The 21,328-nt window shown below is 65.0% G+C and overlaps 1 protein-coding gene across 10 annotated transcripts in view; it reads right to left on the bottom strand.

Annotated features, from left to right (window-relative positions):
• Positions 1-4,905: 4,905 nt before the first annotated feature.
• EXD3 (exonuclease 3'-5' domain containing 3) overlaps positions 4,906-21,328 on the bottom strand; it is a 118,278-nt gene continuing 101,855 nt past the window's right edge. For 6 of the 10 annotated variants that reach the window (XM_033238379.1, XM_033238375.1, XM_033238376.1 and 3 more), the window contains 5 exons: positions 20,837-20,890; positions 20,472-20,603; positions 7,468-7,561; positions 5,507-5,545; positions 4,906-5,273 (listed from right to left, as the gene is read on the bottom strand). In XM_033238379.1, the coding sequence (XP_033094270.1) occupies positions 4,960-5,273; positions 5,507-5,545; positions 7,468-7,561; positions 20,472-20,603; positions 20,837-20,890 (633 nt within the window). In that variant the 3' untranslated portion in view covers positions 4,906-4,959. Of the gene's footprint in view, positions 5,274-5,365; positions 5,546-7,467; positions 7,562-8,418; positions 8,708-20,233; positions 20,295-20,471; positions 20,604-20,836; positions 20,891-21,328 lie in introns of all 10 variants that reach the window. The other 4 variants (XR_004443687.1, XR_004443686.1, XM_033238381.1 and 1 more) reach the window with 4 other exon arrangements.

Here is a 21,328-nt window from a genome sequence, read left to right as displayed (position 1 = left end):
TTACCTTCTTTATATTTGCATAACAATGGCAGCTCGTGACGCGCGCGCCGGCCGCCCAGGGATTGGGCCGCGCCCACGTGGGGGCGGGGCGTGGGCGGTGCCGGGCGCGGGGGTCCGGGGGCGGGTCCCGGCGGCGGCGCGCTTCGCGGCAGGGGGCGCTGGTCGCCGGCAGCGCAGGGGCGGGGGAGGCCAGGTGGCCGCCGGGGGGGGGTCCAGCTCCGTCGCCGCCGCGGTCCGCGCGCCCCCCGGGCGCTCAGCGTCTCTCCGCGGTCGTCCCGCCCATTCTCCCTCCGGCCACCCGGGGAATTCCAAGCTCCCTGCGCAGCCAGACCCAGGCCTTGCCCGGTACCCGAGCGCGACCGCCAGGTGGCCCCGAGGGCGGCCTCTCTCGGGTAGGGGGTTCGCGGGCATCTCAGGCCCGTGGTGAGGGAGAGACCCCTCTGAGCCGAGAGGCGCGCGGCGACCCCGGCCAGCCTGCGCCTCCGGGCTCACCGTCCACGCGGGTGGCAACTCCAGGCCCTGACATGGAGCCCTCAGGCACGCGAGTCCTTCCCGCGCGCGGGCAGCCTCATGGCCGCCAGCTCAGCCTATGTGTGCCCCACCCGTACTGATGCGAGGGGCCTCCGTCCGGCCACCGCGGCTTCCATCGGCTGGCGGTGAAGGGGGTTCCGCTGTCCTCTCAGGAGGAAGCCCAGGGCGGGGGCGCAGCGGGAGGGTCGGGACCGCGGCCTGCCTCCCTCTGCTGCCCACCCACCAGCATGCCGGACACATGGGTCCTGCCCAGGTGAGCAGGGCCAGGTGTGGCGCCAGGGCTGTCCCAAAAGGGAATTCTGAAACGCCTGGCTTCCAAACTATAAAACCCATTTTTATTGACCACTCTAACAATTGACCGGGAGGCACCAGCAGGGGAAGCACAGCGCATTTCCTCATTAGAGTTTTACAGTTTACAGCTCGCTGTGGTCTCTGGAAATTAAGGAGGAGTGATTCTCAGGCGCGGAGCAGGAGGCCAGGCAGGCTGGGGCTTGAATTCCTTCTGAAGCCAAACCGGGAATTCCGCGCAGGCAGCTCTGAGCTCGGGCTGGGGAGACCCCCCTGCCAGGCCTTGTCTGGGGACGCTCCCCCCCCGCCAGCTCCATGCCCCCACATCCGGCTCCCCACAGGGGTGTGTCCCCACCCCATGCTGTGCTCACACTGGCAGGAAAAACTGGGCAGGCCCCCTTCGGGACCGACCCTGGCTGACTGGAGCAAGGTCCTGCGCCCCTGGGGTCCTCCTGGTGGCCTGGGAACCTCTGTCCCTCAAAGGCACAGCTTAGAGCTCTCTCTGGTCTTCCGGGGCCGCTGGTTCTGTTCAGCCTTCTCCCCTGGGCCTCACTGCTTCTCCCAGGAGCTCTTAAGGGGGCCACGGAGGGTGGGAGGGTGCTCCCCAATGTGCAGGTGGAGTCATAGTGGAGTCCCGGAGTAGGTCCCCAGAGGAACAGAGATGGACACTGTGGACCCCAGGCCTGGGGCAGAGATGGCATGGCCCAGACTGCCATGCTCTGCTGGGCACTTCTGGCCTCTTTTTTTTTTTTTTTTTTTTTGAGACGGAGTCTTACTCTGTCCACCAGGCTGGAGTGCAGTGGCGCGATCTCGGCTCACTGCAAGCTCTGCCTCCTGGGTTCACGCCATTCTCCTGCCTCAGCCTCCCTAGTAGCTGGGACTACAGGCGTCCGCCACCGCACCCGGCTAAGTTTTTGTATTTTTAGTAGAGACGGGGTTTCACCGTGGTCTCGATCTCCTGACCTTGTGATCTGCCCGCCTCGGCCTCCCAAAGTGCTGGGATTACAGGCGTGAGCCACTGCGCCCGGCCACACTTTTGGCCTCTTAAGGAGGGGTAGCTGCTGGGCTGCCTGCTGGTCCCTGGTGCTGGCTGCGTCTCTGGACCTCAGACCAGGGCTGGGTGTGCAGGGTGCTCTGAGCTCATCATCATCAGGACAGGAGCTCAGTCCTGTGCATTGATGGGTTTTGTGCATCTGCCCAGGGTCCAGCCAGGCTAGACTGGCAAGAGGCAGGGGGCATGGCTGGGGGGTGGGCGGAGCCCTTGGCGCTCAGCAGGCACAGGGCCTCCCCTGGAAGGTGGGTGGTTTGCAAACAGGCCGAAGCCCAGGTGGGCTCAAGCCGGGCCTGGAGAAGGCATTTGGCTATGCTGTGGGCCAGGAGCAGGGCCTGGGAGAAAGTCCCGTCGACATCCGTGGCGGCGGCAAACAAAGGGGCCCTGTGTGAGCTCGGTGTGGGAACGCGGGGCCTCGCCACGGGCGTGAAATCGGCGGCGGCCCCTGGCGAGGGCCGGGTGGCGCGGGCGCCCCGGCAGGGACAGTGTGGCTGGTGTGGCGGCCCTGCACGGCAGGAGCCCACCCCCTGCCTGGGGTCCAGAGCGGGGTCAGGCAGAGGTGGTGAGGCCTGCCACTGCAGTGTGTCTGTGGCTCAAGGCGGGTGCCCAGGCTCATCTGTGGGGCTCAGAGACCAGCCACACCACACTGCCCACAGGGAGTTCGCTGAGTGGCCCCCTTCTGGCTTCTCCACCTCTCCACCGTGACTCCGAGCTCCCCTAGCCACACCCACGGCCCTGAAGCGGCTCCATTTGAGGATGGGAAGGGGGAAGGGGCCGGGGGGCAACAGCTCCGAGTCAGCACTTCCCGAATGTTTGCTGAGGGACATCCAAAAGGTGGACATCTGTTCCAAATGCTGGGACATGGGGGTCCACCTCCAGCCACCCAATGCTTGTGCTCGAGAGGACCCCCTGGTGTTTGCTGGTTGGTGTTGCTTGGAGCCTTCTGCTGTCTGGGAGGCCCTGCCCTGGGACCCGGCAACAGGGCTCAGCTCCGATTGTGCAGCCGGGCCCTGTCCTTCCTCCCCTGCCTGTCCTGAGGATACTGGCCCGGGGGTGCCCTGCCTGTAACCCACCCGCCCCCAGAAGGCAACAGTGGGGCCCCTTCTCCCTGCAGGCACCCCCTTCCTTTCCTTCCCTGGAGGCTCAGAGCAGTGGGCAACATGGGGAGGGAGGTCTGTGCGGGGCGGCCAGCCCGCCTGGGAGGGCCTAGGGAGGACAGCGCAGAAGGGGCAGCTGGCCAGAGCTGGGCCGAGGCCTGCGGCCACCTTAAAGGCACTAAGCGGGGAGGGAGGGTGGCGGGCAGTGGGGGCGGGGCTTCCAGCTAATTCATTAAAATGTGTCGGGAGCGTGGGAAACAGAAGAGTGTTTCTTCCCAGCAGCCCAGACACCTGGTAGAAGGGCTGAGAGGATCGAGATCAAATAACAAACACTCAGCCCGGGCCAGCACAGGCCGCAGCGGAGGAAGGACGCCCGGGCAGGAACTGCCACAGACAATCCCTGCAACCGGTGGCTCCTGCCCACCAGGATGGCCGCTCAGGGCATGGCCTGGCACTGGTAGCCTCAGCCACCCGGTCAGCCTGGTGTCTATCCCCTAGCCCAGGAAGCAGCCTGATGGGTGCTGACCGCCAGTGACCGAGGCTGGATTCCAGCACCTGGCCCGGGGTGGGGACTGGGCAGAAAGCCTCCCCCCCACCAAAGCCTGGGCCTGGGATGGACGCTGCAGAACCAGGCCGAGCCTGTGCTGGGTAGTGAGGGATGTGTGGAGGCGGGAAACATATGGCACAGCACGGCCATGGTGGGCAGAGGCAGAGCCAGCCAGGAGGGATGGAGGATGCGTGGTTTCTGTCTCCTTGTGGCCTCTGCACCGCTTCGCCTGCCTCTGCCAAGAGCCAACAGCAGCACTCAGGCCTGCGTTGGGAGCAGTGTCTCCAGGATGCAGCTAGGCCAGGTGGAGGGTGGGTGCCCTCAGCCACTCCCTCTTAAATCCTGCCAGGCAGAAGGAGTTCGGTCAGGGGCTGCCTCCTCAGGACAGGATGTGGAGCTGGGGTGCCCCTCCCGGAAGCAGATCCCAGTCCCAGAAGGCCCTGACCCTTTCCTGGGGTCCCGCTCTGCTCACCCTGATGCCCCCACCTGACAGGCTCAGGCCCTGCGGCTGCCCAGCAGGTCAAGGGGGCAGGACAAAACTGGACAGTTGGCTCTGACACAGGCCAGGCCCTCCCCGTCTCAGCCTCACCCTCCCCATCTGTGAAACGACACTCCTGCTGAGGTTGCTGGGGGCTGAAGGTGCTGGACTGCAGTCCCTAGGGGTACCCAGGGGCAGTGGCCAGCCCTGGTGTGGCCGGGAACCCACAGGGAGGTCCTGGCTGGGCTGGTCCAGGGATGCCCAAGGCCTTCGCACCTGAAGCCTGCTCCTCACTCTGGGCAGAGGCGACTGCTTCTCCCCAGTCCCCAGGACCCTGCTGCCCCAGGCTTCCGCCCGACTCCTCGGCCAAATCTGAGCTGATTTCCGCTACAGGCAGGAAACAGAGGAAAGGGATGTGGGTGAGGGGAGGGGGCACATTCCTGGAATGGCCCCTCCCTGGGCTCGTCCTCCTCTCCCATCTCTGGGACCCCCCTCCCTCCCTGCTGCACCTGGCAGAGCACCCTCGGACCCTCAGGGTGGGCAGCAGTGGCTGCCTGGGCCTCAGCCTCCTCCCAGACAAGGGCAGCAGCAGCTACGTTCAGACAGCTGTGAGGACAGAGACGTTGGTGCCCACGCATGCAGAGCCCTGGCCGTGGCTGGCTGCCCAGGTGCCTCTAGTGGGGCTGTGGCTGCCGCTGTCCCACAGGGACCACACAGCCCTGACGGGGGTGACGGAGAGCCCTCATGGGTCCCACCGGGCTAGAGGTCCCAGCATCCTGACCATCTGGAAACCCTCGTCTTCTCCCGACAGCTGCTCGGGTTGGGACCCCGCCTTGGTGTTCCCAGCACTTGCTGGCACAAAGAGGGGCCCACGAGGGGTTTGTGGGGCGAGCATGAAACACGTGAGCAAGTCCACGGCCGTGGGCCCAGCAGTCGGGCACTTTCCATGTTTATTGTCCGGTTGTCCTCAGAAGGGGCTGCTGGCCGGGCTGGGGGCTGGGCTCGGCTCACAGGGGCTGGGGGCGCTCTCCAGGACGTCTCGGAAGTGGGTGGCAACACGATCCAGGTGGGAGCCATCCCAGAAGACCTTTCCACAGCGCGTGCAGCAGTAGAAGTGCCGCAGGCCGGGTGTCCTCAGCACGCCCACCGGGACCCCTGCCAGCTGCAGCCGGGTGCCATTGGTCAGCATGTCCGGTGTCTCGGCCCGCAGGTCAGCCGCCTGCAGCCAGTGGCAGGGACGGTCATAGGTGCAGCCCCCAGGGGCTGCCTCTGGGGCTGGTCCTGGACAGACAGAAGTGGCCTATCTGCTGACCCTGCCTCCTCCACTTCCTCCTCTGTGCCCACTTCTCCTATCGAGGGACCCCACCCCTCACCTTGTGGGCCCTAGGGCCCCCAAGAGCCCCCAGAGAGCCCCCTCTGTCTGGCCGGGACCCAAGTCCCCCATTCTGGGGCAAGTCGGGTGCCAGGGCCGTGGAGAAGCAGCTGTGTCCTTGGTGGGCGGTCCCGGGGCTCACCTGGCTCCTGCACCTCCTGGCTCTGGGTGGCCTTGTCACCTGTCAGTCAAGGATGAGAACTGGTCTGGGACTGTCCTAGGGATGGGGCTTGGCAGCCACCAGAGTCCACGACGCAGCCATGCGGCTGAGCACGGTGACCTCATGGTGTGCGGCCTCTTCACGCACACCCCAGCCTTCGAAGACGGCAGAGGGCAGGGGGCCAAGGAGCTGTGGTACCGGCCTGGTCCCCTCCCTTGGGAACTCACACCTCGGAAAGGTCTTGGGGCTCAAAGGTCCCTGGGAAACATGTTCTAGGCGCGAGATCTGCTGATTAGGGCTCTTGGGGGCCTGAGAACTGGCGGGTGGGGGCGGGGGAAGCGATGAGCAGATAAACCCACTGCCAGTGAGTGAATTTCGAAATCAGCCAGCACAAGGGCGGGCGGGTGGGCAGGGCCCAGGGACTGCCAGGCTCAGGGTCTGTTGGAGACCCTGGGAAGCGGCTCACGCAGGCCCTGTGAGGCCCCCCCAGTCCCCAATGAGAGCCCAGGGATCCACCCAGGGGTCACTGCAGGGCTGAGTGCACGATGGCCGAGGGAACAGTGGCCAGCAGGTGGGAGAAGCGTCTGCCCTGCTCCTGTTGACCCTCGTAATTTGCTCAGCAAGCATTTCTATACAGATGGCTCCGGATCAGCTGCAGCCGGGGATGAATGCACGAGGCCCCCACCCCAGCCCCAGCTCCTCCTTGAAGCCCAGGAGGTCATGACCCTCATCTGGCCTCCCTGCCTCACCCCTCCCTGGCTGGCCCCAGCTCTTACTCTACAGTCCCTGTGACACCTGTCAGCCCATCCGGGTGTTACCCACCACCCTGGGGTGGTGTGTGTGCCGTCCTGTGCTGGGGCTCTGGCCTGAGTGTGCCTTTGCGAGCGTCGCGGCCTGAGGTTGGAGGCTACCTCCGGCCTTGCTCTCTGGGGTGTGCTCTGCTGGCCACCTGGGGTGACAGTCGCTCCCCGTCCTCCTACCCTGAACTTGGACTGACCCTTTTTCTAAATTTTTTTTTTTGAGACAGAGTCTCGCTCCGTTGCCAGGTTGGAGTCAGTGGTGCGATCTCGGCTCACTGCAAGCTCCGCCTCCCGGGTTCATGCCATTCTCCTGCCTCAGCCTCCCGAGTAGCTGGGACTACAGTCGCCCGCCACCATGCCTGGCTAATTTTTTTGTATTTTTAGTAGAGACGGGGTTTCACCATTTCAGCCAGGATGGTCTCGATCTCCTGACCTCGTGATCCGCCCGCCTCGGCCTCCCAAAGTGCTGGGATTACAGGTGTGAGCCACTGCGCCTGGCCTGGACTGACACCTTTCTATCTACCTCCATTCCCTTAGTCCCCGTGCCAGCCCCCGACTGAGGATGACCAGGAGCAGCACCCTCCACTCCCTTCCTGGGGCGCCTCCCTCCCGAGGGTGGGGGGTGGCGGGGCATAGTTCCAGCCCCTGTGCAGATCTAAAACTGCAAAGTCCTTGGGTGGCCTGCACCCTCCACAGGGAGAGAAAGAAGCCCTCTGTCTCGTTTCACAGGCAGGGAAATGGGCTGAGGCCTTCCCTGGGGAGGGTGGCCATCTGGGGCCAGCTAGTGCTGTGTGCAGGTGTAGATGCACGTGTGTGTGTGTGTGTGTGTGTGTGTGTGTGGTGTGCACGCGCGTGCGTGCACCGCATGCCTGGGCCCAGCAGAGAGAAGGAGGTGCACACCATTCCAGAGGGTCACCGAGGGCCCTGGTGTGCTGATCTCCTGGTCTGCCACTGCGCAGAAGGGAGCAGAGGCCATGTGGGCACCTGACCCTCGCTGTGCTTTTCCCACCTGTTGTCACCTGGCCGCCACCCTTATCTGAGGAAGTTCCGTGCTGGACAGGACAGGCCCACCTCCCTGGCTACCCCAGCAGATCAACCCGTCCCAGGCCCCACAGACCCAGTGCTTGACCCTGACGCACTCACCTGAGCTCCTGGGCCCCTCCTGGTGGCCGCTGAGCCACACGAGCTGCTTCATCATGTCCCTGGAGACCTTCAGGTACTGGTCACAGTTGCAGGCCTGGGGGCCAGAGGGGGTGCTGAGGCCCACGCGGGGCTTCTCCAGGTGCCCCTACCCCAGCCCTGTGCTTGTTCCTCGAAGCTCTGGGTCTGGCCATGGGGTTTCACAGAGACAGATAATGGGTCCCCTCCTGTCCCCATGCATAGTCCTGTGGGGTTCAGGCCACACTGCCTCCTGGAAGCCCTCCCTGACTGCACTGGCTTCTCGTGGGCCCTGGGAAGCCTCTTCTGTTTTTTGAGAACTTGTGGAACTCTCTGCCCAGCTACGCTCTCCAATCCCAGAACCCTCGAGGGCAGAACCAGGCCTGGGTCCCCTCCGGGCCACCTCACCTGGGGTGCTGGATACATAGTCCAGCCTTAACGGGTCAGTGTGGGCAGCCCCACAGTTGCCCCAACCCTTGACCTGTCCATTTCCGCATCCACATTTCTCTGTGATACCTGTGCCTGCCACTGCCCTGGGGCAGGTGTGGCTCTGAAAGTGGCGGGGGGGCTAGAGCAAAACCACTTTGTGCCTTGTCCAGGGCACACAACGGGCCCCCGTGGCTGCATTGTTGTTTTTTGTTTTTTGAGATGGGATCTCACTGTCACCCAGGCTGGAGTGTAGTGGCACAATCACAGCTCACTGCCGCCAGAAACCCCGGGGCTCAAATGAGCCGCCCACATCAGCCTCCTGAGTAGCACGCCACCATACTCAGCTAACTTTTGTATGTTTTGTACAGATGAGGTCTCACTATGTTGCCCAGGCTGGTCTTGAACTCCTGGGCTCAAGTGATCCACCCTCCTGGCTTTCCCAAAGTGCTAGGATTCCAGGTGTGTGCCACACCCAGCCCCTCTGGGTGGTTTCTGAGTATGACCAACCTGCCAGGCTTACTGTGATGCTGGGGGCGGGGGCAGGGAGGCCGGGACCAGCTTACACCCCGAGTCATGACTTGGAGGGGGGTGCACTGCCTTCCCAGTGGTCACTTCCTGGACAAGGAGACGGGTCGAATCCCCAGGACTCCCCAGGCAACACCAGGAGGGGGCTGGGTGCCCACTGACAGCCAGGTCCCAGGCAGGCACCCGCAGGTCCTGTGAAGGTGTGGGCCTTCCCGTCACAGCCCTTCTGATGTCAGAGCACTCTGGGGAGGAGGTGGGGCTCCCAGGCCACCTGTACAGGGGAGCAGGGAAGAGGAGGCCGAGATCCATGGTCACATGGCTATTCCAGGACCCCTCCCCATGCAGGAGCTTTGGGTGAGCCCCAGATGACATGGCTGCTGCAGGCAGGTGGCCTCCAGGCCCCTGGAGCCTCCGGGTGTGCCATGTTGGGGGCACTGGCCCTGTCCCACATGCTTTCTTCCCCTGGGCCTTTCGACAGTAGGAGGCTGCACTACCTGCTTCCAGCATTGTAGCCCCCACCAGTTCACAGGCCTGAGGCTGGAGGTGGTGGACAGGTGGGGCTCTTCTGCTAGGAGGCCCAGGCTGGGCTAGGGAAACAGGACTCTCCCTTCCTCTTCCCCTAGCTCCCATCTCTCCATCAGGAAGCTCCTCGTGCCATGACGGCAGGTCCTGTGCCCCGGTCTCTGGGCCCAGCCCAGATCTGGGTCCAGCGGGCATCCTGGGCAGGTGTGCAGGTGGAGAGCCCTGGCTGCAGGTCTGGCTAGGAAGGGCTGAGAACAAGCAGGTGGTCTACCCTCCACAGAGCCCCACTCTGCACTGTGCAGGCCACCTGCAGGGACAGTGCCAGTGGGTGTGGGAGGGGCAGCGAGGGTGTAGCAGGGCGGGATGGGCTCCCCACGCCCCCAAGTCCTCCACATGGGGTCTGGGGCCTTCCCAGGACCTGGGCCAGGTGCGCACGCCTGGGCGTGGCCAGCCAGCTCGTGCTGAGTCACCGGGTGCCGTCAGTGAGGGCCTGGCCCAACCCTCGGGAACCACCGGTGCTGGGTTTCCCACGGCTGCTGCCCGCTGTGGGCCTTGTTGTCACCCACAAGGCCCTGGGAGGCCCTGCCCTGGCCAGGGCTGGAAAAGCCGGTTCTGGGCCCGCTTGCTGCGCCCGCCCTTGGCCCTGGGCTCCCCAGCCACAGGGGGGCCTGGCACTGAGGGCCTCCCTGTCCATCTGTCCACTCCAGGGCCAGCAGCTCTTGCTGGACTGACTGCCCTGGGCAGGTGGCCGCCATTGGCTGAGGGAGGCTGTGGCTCTGCCCTTGAGTGGGGCTGGTGGCCCAGCACACGTCTGGCCTTCAGACGGTGATTGTCCACCTGAGACCACCTGCCTGATACCCTGAGACCTGTCCCCCAGCACTCGGGGTCTGAGAGCCTCTGCCCTCCCATTTTGAAGAAAAGGGGCTTCTGAGGGCTTCCTCAGTCGCAGGGCACTTGGCGGGCCACGACCCCATGCCAGGGTTCTCATGCCACCTCCCTCCATCAGCGCGGGACACAGACGCCCACTCCAGGGTGCCGTCGGATCTGGGCAGAGATAAGTAGGGCCTGACAGGGACCCTGAGCAGAAGCCAAGGCTGGGGGCCCAGAGCAGCACAGCGGGGTGCCTGCGCACTTCCACCCCCTCCCCCCAGTCTGAGAGCCCAAGGGCAGGCAGCCGCCGCCCCCAGAACCTCACTGGGAGGGAGGGGTGGGAGGGCCCAGGCGAATGGGGGGCAGGACTGGCTGGGAAGGCTCCCAGCTACCTGCCCAGGATCCCCCGTGTGCCTGGTTCCCACGCTCCTCAGCTACTGGGTGCCAACAGCGCTATACCAGCCCTGACACAGGGCACTTCCGCCCGGGACCGTGCGGGCCGGGCCATGAGCCCGTGGGCGTGTGGCTGCCTCCTGGGGACCGGGCCTCCAGCCAGGCTGTCCTGGGAATGCTGAGACCCATGGACCCACAGCCAGGTGGGTCTGACTGGACGTCCATCCTCCAGGGCCCTCTCCTCTCCAGGCCCAAGGAGGAGTGAGAGAAAGAGCTGGTCAGCCACTGCCCCAGAGCTGGCCGTCCGGGGATGCGCACCCAGGACCAAGGCAGAGGCCAAGATGTGTTAGGGGTGGGGCAGGCAGCTAGGAGGGCTTGAGGGGTCTGTTCCCAGGGTGTCTGGGGGCTCTGAGCATCAAAGCTGGGAGCCACAGCCACGCGTGGGCCCAATTCCCAGCCCCACTACCAAGGGACTGACCACAGCTGAAGGAGCCAGAGCTGGGCCGCAGAAGGTGCCTTCAGCAGTGTCTGTGTGCCCACCTGACCTGGTGCCCACCTGTCCTGGTGCCCACTTGGGTGCAGGGGTCACACCCACTGCCCCAGGCTGCAGGCCAGCAGGTGTGCCAGCCTATGCCTCCCAAGCAATAGGTGGCTGGTGCACAGGTGTGGTGAGGGAGGTCTGGGCGCTCCCAGGCAGACAGGGCTGGGCAGCTGCACATAGCCCCTGCACACAACACCCTTGGACCCCACACACCCCTGAGGTCTTGGGTCTTGACAAGTGGGGGGCTTGAGGGAAAGAGGCAGGCAAGACATGAGCCCTGGGACCTGCCAGGGCCAGAGCACGTGGGGAACCCGTGTCCTGGGGTGTAGGGCAGCAGGCAGTGGCCTGTTGGGTTGGGAGCCTGGGAAGGGAGCTCTGCTCCTCCAAGAGACTGGGCCAGATGTCTGCTGGGCCTGGGCCGAGGTGACCTGAGCATCCCTCCTGCATGCTGGCCACCCTGGGGATTCCCACAGCCCCTGCTCTCCCGGCCCAGTGGAGCTCAGGTTCCACCACCAGGCTGGGAATGAGCCCCGGTCCCTCGGGTGATCTGACCTGAGGGGTTTCTGCTCTGTGCCCAAGCCCAGCTAGACACTGACCCCCTGAGAAGGTGAGGTGAGGGGGTGAGGGTGGCAGGGGCCTCTTTGGGGCCTGCTGTTTCTGAGCAAAGAGCAAGCTTGTTGTAACCTCAGCCCCGGCCTGTTTCCTGCACTCCTCCCTCTGGGCCCCATGGTGGGTGTGGGAGGTGGGGTCCGTCGGGCTGGGGCCTGGCCTGGGTGGAACTCCTGCAGGAGATGCCAACCTGGGATTTCCAACCCTGCGGGCAGGTCCAGGAGGAGTCAAGGCCTAAGGCCACCAGGCAGGGCGATGGGGGTGCAGGAGCACACTCTGGAGCAACAGGACGTTTCTGCTCATTTAGAACTGGGAAAATGGCAAAGCATGAAAGAGCAAAGATAAAATCTCACTCCGTCCCACTACCTGCCACGCGGAAGGGCACCCAGCACCTTCCCTGGACAGGCCTCTGCATGGCAAGGGCTGTGTGCTGAGATCCCCACGTCGGGAAGAAGGGTGCTGGTGGGGGTCGCCAGTGTGCCGTCCCAGGGTGGACGTTGCACATTTGGTCCCTGGCAAGCCCCTGGGCGGGTCCTGAGGCCCCTAGGTCAGCCGTGCACTCTGACCTCCCCTAGAGCTGCCCAACAGATGGTGGGGCCTGGGGTGTGGGCCTGACACCTTGCTGGACAGGGTGAGCCAGCGACCCAGGAAGAAGCAATCAGGCGCCAACCTGCCCGCTGAGGCCTGGGTCTGGCCCACACCTCATCTTCCCACGCTGTCCCCAGAGTGCCTTGCAGCCCCGGGCTGCCCGCCCCAAAGGTGACCCGACACTGTCCCTTGCTGTGGCCCTGTGAGCCTCCTCAGAGAGAAGGGAGCTGTGCGCTTGCCAAAAGAACCTGGCCAGCCCTGGCACTGACTTTCCACTGGAGACAGTGCTGGGGTGGACAGAAGGCCCCAGGCCCCTGGGGAGGTGTGTGCAGCTGGGAATAGCGGCCTTCTTTTGGGAAGCTTTTAAAACCCAGTCCATCCCCTTGAAGCGAGCTGGTAGCCACCCCCTCAGTGACCCCCGCCCTCATGTCCCGGGAGTGTCTGGAGCCTGCGACTGAGGATGGCAGCCCTGGAGAGGCCTCGCCCCTGCCCCCTTGCCCCTTGCCCCCCCCCCCGCCCCCAGGGCCCTGGAAGGGCAGTTCCCACAAGCCCCAGCCCCTCCCCCACCCAGCCACTGCCCCGTCCCCTTTGTGTGGCCAGGACAATGTCTCCACAGACAGCGTGGGGGATGGGCCTCGGGCAGTGTCGGCGGTGAGAGGGTCCCCGGGGGTTGGGACAACTGGGCCCACAGCCCTCACCCCAGAGCCCCCAAAAGTCAGAGCCCTGAGTGTGGGAGAGGAGTGAAAGGGCCCTTGAGTCTCCAGAGGCTAGGTCTAGGCACACGTGCGCGACAGCCAGCCCCTCGTGTGCTTGGAGACGTCTCTCATAAGCACCAGGGATGGGGCGTCTGCATACGGCTGGGTGTCAGGGTGTGAACCAGGAAGCGTGTTACTGCCTGTGTCACTGTGTGGACATGGAGGACATGTGGCCGCCTGTGTCAGGGTCTCTACTTCCTGCAGCTGCCTCGGAATGTGCCGCCTGGAGCCACCGGCCCTGCCTGGCCCACCGGGCTGCCCCCAAGGCTTGCTTAGCGGTGTGGGGGCTGGTGCCTGGCAGTGGGGTCCTCATCCAGTACCTTGCGTTCCTTGGCCCAGCACCCCTCTGCACAGGTCACCCCAGACCAGGTTCCCGTGAGGGGCCCCAGCCTTTCCCTGGGCACCCCCCGACCGGGCTTTCAGGCCTAGGCCCTGAAGGAAGGCCACCCCACCCTGTGCCCCCCGACCTGGTATCCAGGCCTGGGGCTTGGCTGTCTTTGCCCACCTCCTCCCAGCCTGCACCCCCACCGCCCAAAAGACCACGCGTGTGAGCCCTGACCCACTGGCAGCTCTGAAGCCTGTGGCCCCAGCCTGAGGCGTCCGGCACCCCTCAGGGTGTGACCCTTGTTCCAGCACACTTGGAGGCCCCTGGTTGACCCGTCCAGGAAGGCTGGGGGTGAGCCACAGGGCCTGGCACTGGGTCTCCCACTCACATGGGATGGTCAGCGCCCACCCGAGGGGAGGGGGCTGCAGGACACAAAGCCCCGGAGCATGATGAATTTCAGATCAAGCGCAGGATACGTTTTTATATGAAAAAATGATCGTTTTCTGAAATTCTCCTTAGCAAGCGCCTGTTTGTCAGATCCCCTGGCCTGCCCTGGGCGAGCAGGAGGAATAAAAACGGTCGGGAGTTCCAGACTCCACTCCCCGCCCAGACCCGAGCGCTCCCACCTGCCCTGGGTCAAACCAAACAGAAGCCGGGCCACGCAGGCTCCCAACACCGTGCCCTGGGCCTCGGGCTCTCTCCAGGGGCTCCGGGGCGCCCCCATACCGTCCCCATCCCGGGAGGTGGCAGCTCCCCCATCCCCCTCGCTGTAGCCCCCTCCTGTCTCTGAGCCTCCCAAGGAGAGTCCCCCTTCTCCCCCTGCCCGGGGCTCCAGAGCTTCCCCTCCCCCCTTGCCCCCCAGCTCTCGTCCCCTCCCCCGGCCCCCCCAGCCTCGGCGGGGCGCGGCGCGCTGGCTTTCCCAGACGGGGGAGGGGCGGCGGCCGTGAGAACCCGCCGGGCCGGGCCGCGTGGGAAAGTGGGAGGAGGGGCGGCGGAGGGCGGGGCGCGCCTGGGAACGGCCCCCGCCCCCGCGGCCGGCCTTTGAAACGGCCACTCAGGGCGCCCGGCGGAGATTCAAAAGCAAACGGCCGCCCGCCCGCGGCCTTCCCGCGCCTGCCTGGGGGACCCCGCCCGCCCGCCCGTCCAGGGTCGCAGGGGCGTGTGGGGGGGCCGAGACCTCCTCCTTCCCAGGGACCGCGGGGTCGCTGGGGGACTCAGCTCCCCGCCCACAGAAGGGGGTGAGCCCGCGCGCCCCGGGCGCGCCCATTCCAACCAATGGGGCCGGGCCCGGCAGCAGGTGGCAGGCCCTGAACCCGCCCCAAGCGGCCCTGGGCCGACACTCGTAGCTCCCAGTGTCCGGGAGACAGGGCCCCAGTACTCTCTCCAGGAGCGGTGATGGTCCCGCCATCGACTGGGGGACTTCCTGGAGGAAGCGGCATCTAAGCTGAGGCCTGGCAGGCCAGGGGGAGATGGAGGCTGCTCCGGGCTGCAGCGGCCGGCGGACAGCAGAGTGGAGCGAGGGCCCCGGGCTGGGCAGGGCAGGGCAGAGCTGCTGGGGGCTGAATCTAAGAGGAGGCCGCGGTGGGAGCCGCCGCGTGGGCTGCTAGAGCCTGGGAGCCACGCCCCGCGCAGGGGCCTGGGTGTGACAGGCCTAGCCTGGATGGAAGGGGAATGGCCCCTTCAGCCCACCCTGCTCTGGTCCTTCCAGGGGAGCTCGATGTGGGAGGGGCACGTTGTGGGATCTTCAGAGGAGTTGGGGAGCTCAGCTCCTCTCCCCACCTCAGCAAACCCATGTCATGAGGTGCAGGGGTGCAGGGGGCAGCTCTCCTGCTCTGCCTGACAGGGCGGCCCAGGTCATTCTCTGAGCCTGGCGGGCCTGGAAGGATGGGAAGGGAAGGGTCAGGAGACCCCAGCTGGCCTGTGAGGAGGCTGAGGCTCAGGAGAGGCAGCCCTGCCTCTGTAGCTGCAGCCTGGGGAGGCGGCCCCAGGAGTGCACCTGCCAGCCCACCCAGGGCCTCTCCTGTCGGGTGGGAGAAACGTGGCCAACGGACACAGACCCTACCTTGTCACCCTAAGGATCTCCTCAGGACTCCCTTCCTTGAACCTGGCCATGGCCGGTCTCTCCTGTGTGCACCCTGACACCCCGAGGCCAGCCTGCCCAACCCATCCATCCAGGTTGAGTGGAGAGTGGGGCTGCAGGAGCCAGGCCCAGGGGCCATCTGAGGAGGGGCGGTGGGGCCTCCGTGTGCTGCATGGCCCTCTAGTCCTCAGGCACTGCCTCAGGAACCTGTGGTCCACAGGCCGGTGGGTCCAGGTCCTCCATCCCCAGGGGCCATCTCTTGGGAACCCAGGCTGGGCTCTGACTGAGACCCACGGCTTTTCTGGAAGGCTGCTAAGAAAGGGAGGGACGAGGGGGCATTGGGGCCTTCTGGAGGGTCCCCAGCCCACAAGGCTGTGGGGAGGTGGTGTGGGTGGCCTCCTGGGGGAACCAGCTGCGCTCCTGGCTGACCACCCTCCTGTCAGCCCTGGGGGCTGCACTAAGTCCCCTCAGGTGCCATCACCCCCTCTTTGTCCCCAGCCTGGGGGTCGTGCTAGGCCCACCAACTACTGAAACTTGCCCTGCAGTTCCACACCCTGGCTGGAGGGCCCGTCTTCCTCCAGAGCTCTGGGGCTGGCCCTCTCCCGCCACCTTGTGAGCAGGGAGGAGGTCCTTCTGTACCCTGCGTGCCTGTGTGACATGGGGGTGCAGAGCGTGAGAATGGGGTCTAGGCTGAGGCGGACGGAGCCTGGGAGGGGTGGGGTCTGTGGCTGCTGCACCTCTTCCTGTCTGTCCCTCTGTCCATCAACTGAGCACAGAGAATGTGAGGGTCTCCAGGCCTATGGCAGGAGTGGGCAGCACTGGGGCCCCCAGGATGGATCCTGGGTCTGGGCTCTGAAGCCCCTGTCAGGGCAGGCTCCAGGTGCCGAGTGTGAATGCTGGGGGCAGCTGCCCTGCAGCCCACTCTGTCCCCTCCTGGAGAACCCCCTCTTGGACCACCCTCCCCAGGGTCCCTGCCCAGCACTGCAGGGCTTCCCAGGCGCCCATGAGCTGGGACCCGGCTGCCGCACCCCCCTCACCCCCCCACAATGGCCAGCTCTGCCCGGGAGCCCTTGAAGGCAGGGTCACCACAGCCTCCTGGGATGCCCGCTTCCGAGGGGCTGACGCCACTGTTTCAGGATGTGTCCCCGTGGGGGCTGCAGCCCGCTCCCCAACCATGCTAAGGGGGTGGGGACTGGGGACAGTAAAAATAGACGGTATGCCTGGCCATGTCAGGGGTTCATGGTGAGGGTTTTTTTTTAAGCTCGAGCTTCTTTGATAAAATATTTTCCCATGGTAGACGGCACTGGGAATGTTCCCCATCCCCACCCTGCCCCAGAGGGCACGGCCCCGCCCCCTACTTGAGACCTATGGCCCCTGTGGCTCCTGTGGGTGGGCTGGTGGGCCATCCTCGCTCGAGGGGAGCCCCTCCCTGCCTGACTCAGGGGCACGCGTGGGCAGATGCTACCAGAAAGCTGGCACCAGCAACCCCAGCACCCAGGAGTCCCATCGCTCGGGGTCCCTGCTGAGTGGTGGGGCCGGCGGTGGCCACAGACCCCTGGCCAGGTCCCTGGCCCAGCTTTGGGCTCAATCACGAGTGCCGATGCTCACTCCCTGCTGTGTGCCCACCGCGCCACCCAGAGAGCCCCCCAGCCTTGCTCTGGGAACCCTGCATGTTGAGTGGGCTTTCCCTCCGGGAACGGCACCAAAATAGCAGAAGGAAGAAGAAAATGGAAAGTCAGCCCGGCGGCAGGCGCTCTCCAGGGAGGTGGCCAGTTCTGGCCGGAGCTGGGGGACAGTGGAGACTGTGAGCTTCAGATCCTGTGACCGAGCCCAGAGCCAGGCCCCGTGGGCAGCTCCAGGGCGAAAGGCCGATCTCTCCGATCTCACCCGCTGCGTCAGCCTGAGCGTGCCGCTCTCTGCTGGCTGGTGATGGCCAGCAGCCCTCTGGTGTCCAGATGGGTCATAGCCAGCCCAGCCCTGCACTGTGGCCTCGGGGGCAGGGCCGGGGTCTGCAGTTGCACGGAGCTGGGCCTGCGTGGTCCCTGGGCCTGGCCTCCATGTTTTGCCCGTGCCCACCGGCCTCCATGTTTTGCCCGTGCCCACCTCTTTGGCCCTGAGGATGAGCCTCCCTTCGCCTCTGGGGTAGGGATGGGGCAGCCAGTGTGTGGGGTGGCCGACCAGTGGTGTTCCCAGCTGCCCACTCAGGCCAAGCTCCCAGGGTTCAGCTGGGAGCACTGAGGCTGCAGTGCTGTTGGAGTGGGTGGTGGGAACATGGCCCACGCCTGCCCAGCCCTAGGAAGAACTTTCTAGAGCACATGGTCATCATGGACATGTGGCCTGGGGCCCTGGCCCTCCAGGCTCTGAGCACCTCTTGGGACTCCAGAGCCAAGGAGGCAGGTGTGCACGTGGGAGCCTGGGCTGCAGGCATTGGGCCACCAGCCGGCTGAGGCACTTGTGCAAAGCAAACTCCATTCTCCCACCCTACCTGGAACCTGGAAGGCCAGGTTCAAATGTAGACATCTCAGCTTCTCAGAGTCCCCTTTCTTACCCTCCTGGCCCCATCACGCTGGCCCTGCGGGACCCTTGTGCACAGGGAGGCCCCTCTCCCAATAGCTCTCTGTCACCTGCCCAAGGGCTGCCTGCTAGGGCCCAACAGGGTCCCCAGCCCTGACGTGCCTCGCTCCCACCTGGGCTCCCACCTGACGCGGCATGTGGCCCATACACATGGGGCTCTGCACAGACCAGCACCCTCTCCCCTGCCAGCCCTGTACCGGGGGTTCGGGTTCTGGTGTGGCTGCCAGCATATGCTCTGCTCCCAGGCTGGGGCGGGCAGGGGGAACGCATGGTTCTCTCCTCAGCATGCACCACCCAGCATCTATGGGATATGCACACACAGAGACGCATGTATCCGCAGGGCCCCCGGCCGCACAGTCCGTGGGGCCAAGGCAGCTCACCCGCCCCTTTCCCACATCCTGCCCCCCACACAGAGGGGTTGCCACAGGTGGCAGGTCGCTGCCTGGGGCTGCAGCCAGGGCCTAGGGTACCCTCCAGGCCGAACTCCCCGCCAGCTGTTTGCAGTCTGTGAGACCCAGATGCTGCCTCCCTCAATGCCTTGGTCCTGGGCGGCTGGCGCTGCCCTCTCTGGCCTGGACACTTGCTGGCCCCCAACGGAAGTGCAGCTCTGGCCTTAGCCCCTCCCAGGCCTGCTCTGCCTGCAGCCCCCCTAGGCCTGGCGCTCCTGCTTGCCACAGCAGGAGCACCCTGGAGGCTGCAGGGTGTGAGAGGCAGAGTGGCATCAGCAGCCTGGAGCTGCCAGTAGCCAGCAAAGAGGCAGGGCGGACATGGGACAGGGCGGCCCCCACCTGCTCAGTCTCTGTAGCCCCCCATCCCATCCACTCAGCCAGGCCAAAATCCGCCCTTCTGCCTCCCACCCTGGACACTCTTCTCCATGTAGGGCTTGGGCCCCTCTGCGCCTGGCCTGGGTCCTCAGGGGCGCTCCCCAGCACCCGGCTGCCCAGGGCTCCAGCAGGGGTTTCCTCCCAGCTACCCAACTTCCTGTTTTCTCAAGAAAACGCAGCAGCCGATTCTGAACAGCTCATTAACATGCCTCCCCAGGCGTCCCGGACATCCTGGGGTCTTTACAGCGCTTGCCGGCCTGAGCACAGACAAAGAGAGGCAGCGGACGCGGTTCCTGCTGCCCCTGGAGCCCAAGGCTGAAGGAGAGGCCCCTGGAGCACACTTCCTTGCCACCTGAGGCAGAGCAGTGGGGTCAGAGGGTCAGACTGCACCCCAGGCCAGGGGCAGTGGGAGGTCCAGGGGCCTGTGTGTTCAGGTGCCCGGCCGGCTGCAGATCCAAGCCGGAGCTTTCCCTCTTTCCTTCCTGCATCAGTCCCCGCCGGCCCAGCCTGAGGCTGTGGGGGCAGAAGGGCGGTAGCAGAAGGCCCAGGCCTGCATCTGTCCCTGCTCAGCCAGGTGGGTACCCCTGAGGACCGTGGGGGTGAAGCTGAGCTCAGGGCCCCTCCCTGCCCAGCCCAGACACCAGCAGGGACCCTGGCAGTGGCCTCCATGAGGGGATCTCCCTCCATGAGGGAGTCCCAAAACCTCCCCTCAAAATTGGGCTTGGGAGGCTGGGATTACTCACGCCTGTAATCCCAGCACTTTGGGAGGCTGAGGCAGGAGGATCACCTGAGGTCAGGAGTTCAAGACCAGCCTGACCAACATGGTGAAACCCCATCTCTACAAAAATACAAAAATTAGCCGCCCATGGTGGTGGGCGCCTGTAATCCCAGCTACTCAGGAGCCTGAGGTGGGAGAATCGCTTGAACCTGGCAGACAGAGGCTGCAGTGAGCTGAGACTGTACCACTACACTCCAGCCTAGGTGATGGAGTGAGACTCCGTTACCCCCAAAAAACCCCAGGAAACAAAACTGAGCTTGGTGGAGCAGCCCTGACCTGCTGCTCTGGGCGGAATATTGATGTGGCCCTAACTCCGGAACGTTCTGGAAGCAGCCTGTACCCTCCACCAGGAGCTGCCGAGAGCCAGCATAGCCCATAGTCCCCCTGCTCCCGTGTTGCCCACAGAGACCCCGGCACCTAGTATGGAGGGGCAAAAGGCGGCATTAACTCCCCCTCAGCCTGGCCATGCCCAGGTACCCAGTGGGCTCAAGCCAGTCGGTGTGGGGCACGGCAAGCTTGGACAGTGCAGCCCTGGGCAGGTGGCTTAGCTCAGTCCCCCACTGGGGACAGGGGAGGAGGGAGAGAGGTGAGTTGGGCTTTGGTGCCCCCACCAGCCTCCTCTATGGCTCTCCACCGAGGCGCGGCAGTTCCCACTCAGGGGTTCTGTTGCCCAGACCTTGCTAGACGTCACCAAGCAGACGCAGGCTGTTCTGTGTGTTACCTTTGGAAAGTGGGACCTACCCAGCCCGAAGAGGCTTCCACAATTTCCCTCGATTCCTTTCAGAAACCTCATGGGAGCTGGAGGGAATTCCCCAAATCCCAACCAGTGCCTTATGGGAGCTGTCCCCGTGGCCATGCCGGCCTGCACTAGGGACGCTCCGCCAGCACCTCACCCCGACCCACCAGGGACGCTCTGCTGGCACCTCACCCCGACTCACCAGGGACGCTCTGCCGGCGCCTCACCTGGGACTGCAGCAGCCCCCCAAGGCATGTGGGTGTCTGGGTGGAGGTGGGAGCAACAGGGTTGCTCGTGGTCCTGGCTCCCATGAGCAGAGCAGAGGGCGTGGCAGGTGCCTCTGCCGTCCGCCACTGTCCAGGGGGGCCCACCTCCCTGGACACCCCCGTAGCTCCGGATCTTGTGCCAGCCCAAGGTAGGACGGGGTGCGCAGGACCCACCTGGCAGCGGCTAAAGATGTCTGCATGGGTGACGCGCACATTGAAATGCTTGAGCACAGCCTTAGCCTGCTGTTGGGCCTTCAGGGAGCAGTCGACCGAGAGGCAGCGCCCAGCCCCGACCTGGGCCTGGAGCTGTGAAGACATGGCTCAGCTACTGAAGGGCAGTGCAGAGCCCAGCACCTGCCCAGGCCCAGCCCATCTCCACCAGCATGGGGCAGGAGCCTTCTCTTGGCCCACCAGGGGTACGGCAGAGGCGCTGGGGGCCGGCCCCATGGCAAGCTGATCCTGAGGTGGGGGTGGCCGAGGGGCTGGGGGCTTGGGAAGATGGGGCTCAGGCCCACTGAGCTCATCTGTGGGACACTCACCTTGTGGAATGGCTGCCCCGACGTCAGGATGATCCTCCCCTCCTGCCTGGCGACCTGTGTGGGAGGGGCAACCAGCGGGTGAAGGGGGCAGCTCTGTGCTCCTGGACTGGGCCGCCTCTGCTCACCGCCCCTTAGCTCCCTGGATCCTGGCCCTGCACCAGGCCCCCTTTGTCCTCCAGGGTGGCCTCTGCCTGGGGTCTGGGTGGTGAGGAGCCCTGCTGGCCCTCAGACACCTGCAGCCCGGGTCCTGGGTGTCGCCTCATTGTATAGATTTAATCTTGGCACCATGCAAACATTTGTTTTTCATAACTACAAACAAAATTGAATTTAAAAAGCCATCCCTCAAAAGCAGAAGAAAATGAAATAAATAAAACACATACAGAGGTATTCCAAGAGACTCTAGAGATTTGAAAACACAGTAACTTGCCCCTAGCTCCTACGGAGCCAAATACACATCAAAAATGAAAACCAGCTGGGCGCGGTGGCTCACAC

Source organism: Trachypithecus francoisi, unplaced genomic scaffold, assembly GCF_009764315.1.
Source record: "Trachypithecus francoisi isolate TF-2019V2 unplaced genomic scaffold, Tfra_2.0 Lachesis_group16, whole genome shotgun sequence".
Taxonomy (NCBI): domain Eukaryota; kingdom Metazoa; phylum Chordata; class Mammalia; order Primates; family Cercopithecidae; genus Trachypithecus; species Trachypithecus francoisi.
Note: the sequence above shows the minus strand (reverse complement) of the source record. Positions and strands in the feature narration are given on the sequence as shown.